Source organism: Propithecus coquereli, unplaced genomic scaffold (genome assembly GCF_000956105.1).
Source record: "Propithecus coquereli isolate 6110/MARCELLA unplaced genomic scaffold, Pcoq_1.0 Scaffold35, whole genome shotgun sequence".
NCBI classification, from domain to species: domain Eukaryota; kingdom Metazoa; phylum Chordata; class Mammalia; order Primates; family Indriidae; genus Propithecus; species Propithecus coquereli.
In genome coordinates, this window is record NW_012149174.1 from 4,125,301 (window position 1) to 4,132,940 (window position 7,640).

At 41.6% G+C, this 7,640-nt stretch overlaps 1 protein-coding gene across 1 annotated transcript in view; it reads left to right on the plus strand.

The window, feature by feature from the left end:
* Positions 1-7,342, plus strand: part of NR2E1 (nuclear receptor subfamily 2, group E, member 1) — a 21,564-nt gene extending 14,222 nt beyond the window's left edge. Inside the window, exons 6-9 of the mRNA XM_012651177.1 lie at positions 566-662; positions 1,050-1,199; positions 1,451-1,556; positions 5,823-7,342. Of these exons, the coding sequence (XP_012506631.1) occupies positions 566-662; positions 1,050-1,199; positions 1,451-1,556; positions 5,823-5,985 (516 nt within the window). The 3' untranslated portion in view covers positions 5,986-7,342. The remainder of the gene's footprint in view (positions 1-565; positions 663-1,049; positions 1,200-1,450; positions 1,557-5,822) is intronic.
* Positions 7,343-7,640: the final 298 nt, after the last annotated feature.

The following is a 7,640-nucleotide window of genomic DNA, read 5'->3' on the forward strand; positions in this document are numbered from 1 at the left end:
TCTCTCTCTCTCTCTCTCTCTCTCTCTCTCCCTCTCTCTCTCTCTCTCTCTCTCTCTCTCTCTCTTTCTCTCTCTCTCTGTCTCTCTCCCTCTCTCCCTCTCTCTCCGTCTCTCTCTCTCCCACCCCAGCCCCTTCAGCCCTCCAGGAAGATTGGGGCCCAGATCTGCAGGCTTAGTCAGGCAATATCGGTACTCCATATGCGGGGAATCTGCCTGCTGAGCTGCGGGTGGCATTTCAATTTCAAAAAAGCCCAGGTCTCCAGAGAAGTTTCCAGGTGGTCAGGAATGGGTAGATATAAGGACAAGAGGGGCAAATCCTTTTCTGAGAGAAGCAAACTTTGTGGAATTGGAATGGCCGACTCTCGGATGCATGTGCATATCTATAGACACCTTTTCAAAAAGGAAAATATGAGAAAAATCAGGGAAAGCTAGAATATTCAGGAAAAAAATTTACCAAGACAGGCACTTAAAACACTTTTTAAAATAATGGAAATTTACATATTGAAATTGTTTATAAATTTATAAATTACACACTATATTATATTATACATCTATTGTATGACAGCTGATGCTTTTGGAAGATGCTTGGAGAGAACTGTTTGTTCTAGGAATAGCACAATGGGCCATTCCGGTTGATGCTAACACTCTACTGGCTGTATCTGGTAAGAATTGCACAATTTAATGACTTTGTTGTAGAAATTACCATAAAAATACATTACTGAAAAAAGAACAACATGTAAAGAATAACAAATTCCTGATGAACAATAGAGTATACCTGTCATTTATAAATCTATATTTAAATGCAAATAATGTTGTTTTGTTGTATTCATGACTGCTTGCATTGTTATTTAAATGCAAATTACTGTGTTTGTTATCATCCAAGAGAAGATTTTATATTAACTTTCATACAATATAGCCAGTTTACATGGAATCAGATATCTTAGAGTGACAATTGAATAGATATTGATATGCAGGATTTTGTCAAAAATCAATATTAAATCATGAAAATGCCTTCATATTAGAGTATTTATCCCATATTTTTATTCTAGGCATGAATGGTGACAACACAGATTCCCAGAAGCTGAACAAGATCATATCTGAAATACAGGCTTTACAAGAGGTGGTGGCTCGGTTTAGACAACTCCGGTTAGATGCTACTGAATTTGCCTGTTTAAAATGCATCGTCACTTTTAAAGCTGGTAAGCAGACACAGACCGTTCTCTCTTCTCCTTCCCCAGTTTTGCCACCTCACTAATTTAGCCACCTCAAAGTCCAGGCTGACCTTTGTAAAAAGAGGCGATGGTTTTCAAGGGAGCTGATACTCTTAGTCTGGCCCCATTTTGCATAGCTGTGGGGCCCTGCATGTTCTGCTGGCATCCACTTCTGGAGAGGTGCATTCCCGCAGCCTTTCCTGTGCTGCCTATCACAGTTTCCTGGTCTTCATTTCTAGTTCCTACACACAGTGGTTCTGAACTGAGAAGTTTCCGGAATGCTGCTGCCATTGCAGCTCTTCAAGATGAGGCTCAGCTAACGCTCAACAGCTACATCCATACCAGGTGACCCTTGTTTACCTTGAACGTGTACTTAAGAAAATTGCCTCCATTGTGAATGCGTGAGCAGGCAGTAATAAGCCAGTTCAAACACTGAGACTAATTATCCTGTTGCCAGCCAGTTAATCTAGTTAGAATCTATGCCCTTTCCTGTCTCTCAGGGTGGATGAGAGGAGCAGATCAAGTCAGATGATCTAAGTGAAAGCACTGTCAGACACATTACAGTTGTCCTGGCTGAACAGGTTGATCCATCGAAATAGTTGAACACCTTCATGTGAATGGGTATAGACAGGGTTAAGAACGAAGGCCAAAATGTTATGGTTGATATATTAGAGAGTGGTCACATCGTCCTTGAGAAAAGATAGCACCTTTCTTCACATGCCAATCCCAAACAGAAGGGCCAGAGAAGCTTCCAGAGAGGTCATCTTTTCCCCTGTCATATTGTTGTTTGGCTTTGGCGATTGGTATCTGTTGAGTTATTTTGAGTCATAGCATCCACCAGGTTACTTCTGGCCAAGCAGGGCCCCCTAGCAGAGGCTGTTCTTAGCTATTTGTAGAAATCCAGCCACTGGGACTACAGTGAAGCTCCTCCCATCCCAGCACTGGCCAAGCCCACCAAGAGATATAGACTTTCTGATTGCATTTTCAAAGGGGAAAAAAAAAGAAAAAAAAAATCCAGGCTTTTAAAGAGGAATGGGACCAGGCACAGTGGCTCACGCCTGTAATCCTAGCACTCTGGGAGGCTGAGGCGGGTGGATCGCTCAAGGTCAGGAGTTCGAGACCAACCTGAGCAAGAGTGAGACCCTATCTCATTTTTTTTAAAAAAGAAAAAAAATAAATAAATAAAAAATAAAGAGGAATGGGACCTCTTTAGATTCCTAAGTTAGGACTGTGGTATGCCTGAAATTAGAATAGAGTTGCTATTCTTGTTTTTTCTCTAGATTGATCTTGAAAGGGACCCATGAAAGCCTGTCTCCATCATCTCAACATCAGCCACAACTACTGTGTTGGGAATAACTACACCACATGGGTAGAGGCCTTTAATGCCTACCTCACCTAAGGGGTCAGAGAAATTCCAAGCCAACTTTATCCATCTGGTGTGATATTACTTCTGCCAGGATCTCCTTGTTTCCATCATAAATCCTCTTTTGAATACTGAATGAATAAACCCATTCCCTGTCCATAGAATATCACTGAAACTGTATTGAGTGATAGTGCACAGGTATTTGTTTTTCCAGATTAAAGTGCCATGGTTTGAAATTTAAAATCCACAGTGAATTACATATAGTAGGCACTTATTTGTTCAGAACTATAAAATGGAGCAGTACATAATTTGGGTACTTTTCCCCCACTAAAAACTAACTTGCATATCATAACTGATCTTTGACATTTAGAGCCATTATGGCATTAAGTACACCAAATCAAGAAGAACATGTTAGCCAGTTATTGATTCGGTCAAGCCTTTGCTGACTACTCACCACGTGCAGGGCTCCAGGCGGGCACTGTGGGGTACCAGAAAAAACAAGATGTTCTCCTTACCATTGCAAGAAGTGGGCAGAGGTGTCACTCCAATTCAGACCAGAGAAGAGACAAAAGCAACATGCGGAGTGGGAGAAATGAATTCTGGTGGGAGGGGGTGAGGGAAAATCCAGACAGGCTGATTGATGTAGGAGAAGACATGTGAGTTGGACTTGAATGGTAGAAGGATTTCAGCAGGAGAGAAGGGGTGCAGCCAGAGCCTGTGGAGGAGCTGGCAGAGGTGAAAGAGGGGAAGGTGAGTGAGGGGAGCCAGGCATGCCCCAGACTGCTGAGAGGGTGACCTGAGAGAATGCAACCACAGATTAATAACAATCTATTTTAGAGAAACAAAGTACACTACATCTCCCCTACCCCCAAAACAAGAAAATTATTTGTGGACAGAACACATCTATTTTGGCATGGAAATCCTATTTCATGGTATCAGCTACAGTTATAGTTTAATATTTTAAACTGGGACAAAATGTGACAAAAATGACTATGCTTTATTTCTTAGCCCTTTCAAATCAGTGAATACTCTTTCTTCTAGCACCCTCCTGTCTAGAAAAATAAAATCTGAAATTGGAATGAAAAATTAACATGCAAACTGAGACTGAGCTAAATGTATATTACAGCTCTGTGAGCTATTTCTCTAATTATCTAGGACATAAGGAGAAGGCTAGGAATTTACAGAAACTATATGTTATCACTGAAGATCAAATACGCAATTCTGTGATAGACCCCAAACACTTAAACCTGAAAGGAAACTTCCAGTTATTCATGCTAATAGACAAAGTCAGTGGCTTAGACATTCTAAAAAATAATTTTGATTAGTCAGACTCTCTCTCTCTCTGTCTCTCTCTCACGCACACACACACACAAATTGTTATTGGTTCTGGGTAGTACAGTACTCCACAAATAATAGATAATTGATTTTTGTTGACTAACCATCCCTTTCCCAACTAGAGAATAAAAAAAGTGAGTGAGTAGATGAGTGGGTAATCTATTCACAGAAAATCAAGAGTTGATTGTCTATGGATTCTACAAAATTCATCCTTTCTGAAAGTGATTATTTCCCACAGTGGTTTCTCACCATGGGAAATGTTCAGCACGTTGGGCAGATGCCGCAGACATGGCAGAGATTGTCCAGGCAGTCACTGCCTCCAACTTGCAGCAGAGTTATTTCTACTCTGTCTGATCCCAGGAAGGGAAACAGAGCTGTTGAGGAGAGGGAGTGTCAAGGTGAAAGGAAGACATGGATCTTGGGACTACTTTCTGGGAAACACAGGAGATACATTCAGCAAGGAGAGCAAGTAGTGGGATTTAGGGTTTTTTTTTTTTTTTAATGTAGATAAACCTCACCATTTCCATGCCAGTTTATTAAATGTGGTCTGGTGGCCCCTGTCCATGGGTGCTCATGAAGCTGGGCACTGAAAGAGCCAAATGAACTCAGAGACCCAGAATGAATTATGAGCCTTGTATCTGGTTGAAGACAGGGACTCTTGTGTGCCCAAGGCTAAGAGATAAGCATGAAAGTTGCTCTTTTAGACTCTATTTGCAGGGTGAGGTTATCAGGCAGTTAAACACAGCCAACTCCTTTTTGGGCTAGAGTGCCATGGCATCAGCCTAGCTCACAGCAACCTCAAACTCCTGGGCTCAAGTGATCCTCCTGCCTCAGCCTCCCGAGTAGCTGAAACTACAGGCATGCGCCACCATGCCCGGCTAATTTTTTCTATATGTTTTTAGTTGTCCAGCTAATTTCTTTCTATTTTTTAGTAGAGACAGGGTCTTAATCTTGCTCAGGCTGGTCTCGAACTCCTGAGCTCAAACGATCCACCCGCCTTGGCCTCCCAGAGTGCTAGGATTACAAGTGTGAGCCACCGCGTCCGGCCACAGCCAACTCCTTTGAAGGAATATTGATATCCCCTAGTTTCTAGCACCCTGTGGCCTGGGTTGAACCTGGCCTAGTCATAGATATGTGCCCCTGAAGCTCAGTCTTTTAGTGGTTTTTTTCAGTGGAGGGCTCCCTCCTTGTGGAGGGCCTTGATACCTGATTCCAACTGCAGGCTGAAGGAGCATCAGTGCTACAGGGAGGAGGTGGCTTGCAGACATCCAAAGGCAGCAGAAAATTGAACTTGCACATCTGAGCCTAGATGTATGTTGGACATTAAGAGAGGAAATTGTTAAGCAATTTCTCACATCTTTAATTATATGCCAATTTCATTGACATGAAAGTTGGGTGGCACTGCCACCCAACAGAACTTAGTCTTTAATTTGCAGTGTAATAAGGATGGAATTATTCCTGAGAGTGACTAAGTATAATGCCTGAATAATAATTTGGAGAATTGCTTAGAAAAGGGAGCCATTTTATCTGAGGGAAATAGCCTACTGAAGGAGCCTCGAGAGTTAGAAAACGTGGATTCTGTTGCTAGCTTTATCATGGACACTATACTTAAAATTAGTATCATGTTCCTTAAAATTGTTTCTTCCCCAAACAAAACGCAACCCCTTTGCTAATGTAGACAGTCTGCAAGTGATTTTGGTGACATTGTTTATGTTCTCCATGCCTCAAGTAGCCTACCTACCTGCAAAACAGGGACAGCAGATGCCTGTCAGGACTCCGTTGCAGGGATAGTATGGTATTCAAGAGGCCCAAGTCAGGAAATCATACTGGAGATGATGAGTGTTCAAGTATAAGATGATAATGCCCATTAGTACTGGACTCTGACCTTGCTTTCGCGGCTTCTCATATTCCAGATATCCCACTCAACCCTGTCGCTTTGGAAAACTCCTGTTGCTTTTGCCAGCTCTACGTTCTATTAGCCCATCAACCATAGAAGAAGTGTTTTTCAAAAAAACCATCGGCAACGTGCCAATTACAAGACTGCTTTCAGATATGTACAAATCCAGTGATATCTAAGCTCTCAAAGTACCCACTTTTCAGGATGGGACAGTATCAGATGAACTTCTACCTATGGAGAACAAGCCTCAACTAACAAACCCTTCAGGAAGCATAAACCTGGGAATGCGTAGCCTTCAGGAAAAAAATGCCAATTGACAAAAAACATTCCAGTAGCTCTGACCTGCTGCCTCAACCAGGGTAGGGCGGCTGGGAAGGAAAGAGGGTGCAACAGAATCACTGGCGCAGAAAACTCACTGCTGCCATGCCCTGGAGGGGTGGAGAATTGGGGGTTGCCACAGGCCACGCCATTCTGCCTCTTACCCGGAAGATCGGGCTAAACTATCACAAGCTGAAACACAAGTAATGCTTTCTTTTGCTTTTTAGCATATGAAGTCGGGTAACCAAATATAGCTCTGTGTATAACATCATACTGCAGCCTTCAGACCTATGTTATGTTGGAGCATTTATTTTAAAAATAATGGCTAGGTTTTAAAGCAAAAGTATTATCAAAAGTTTCCCTTGTATTGTAATACATTATTAAGTGGCCTTCAGAACTGAGTTAATAAGTGAAAAGTAGCTTATGCCATGTGATTTGCTTTTTCTCTATCTTCTTTTTCCTTTTCTTTCTCTTTCTTTTGTTCTCTCTTTCTTCTTCTTCTTCTTTTTTTTTTTTTAATACCATAGGCCAGGCAACCTTGTCAAAGGAATTGATGGACGAAAATGAGATTCTCACCAGGACTTCAGGTTGGATAACATCTCAAAAATAGAAGAGCTTTACTAAAAGAACACAAGTCAAGGGAGGATAAATAAAAACAGCAAAACCAAATACAGTGGAGATGAGTGACTGAGTGAGGTAGATTGCTGTCCCGTTAACATAGTGCTGAAACCAAAGGCAAGGGGGGGTCCAAACTCATGGTTCAGCGAGTCACAGCAGACAGTGACCGAGCATGGAAGCAAGGCCAGGAGGAACTTCAAGGGGAGAATGCTAAAAGGTTTCTTGACTGATCCATTGCTAACAGCCTGAGACTCTTCAATGCCTTTCAGAAAACTCTGGTTTCTAGTAAAGCCTTGAATGAACACACACACACACACACACACACACACACACACACACACACACATCGTCCCATACTATACGCTGCTCCTTTGGTATGACTCTATACTTATGGAAATGTAGAAACAAACATTTTTAAATAGCTGCTGTACTTTTCACATTTTGATTTATTAGGTATTAGCACTGAGAAAAAAAATTCAGCACTTGGACTATCATAGGATGAGTAAAACTTTTCTTGTACAAAGTGAATTAACTGATTTGTGAAGTTAAAAGGTTGTACTCATTGTATTTACAAAGAATAAAAATATATTGAATTTAAATTAATTCTGCCTGATTTCTCAGCCTCCATCCCTGGCTGGTTTGCACCCACCAGGAACAAGGTGGCGGCAGCAGCTGGTGTTAAAACTGAAGCTCAGAGCACTCCAGCGCAGAGCCTAAAGAACTGAACTACAAAGGCAATTTCCTTTTTACAGTGAATTCCATTTGTAAAATGATGAATAAAGAAATAAAACATAAGATTCTGTTCTCTACAGCTCTCAAATGTAATTGCATCTGTTAGCAAAATTGCTGTGTGAGGAAGAAAGAAGCCGATTAACAGAGTCTTCATTCCTTCCTCTGT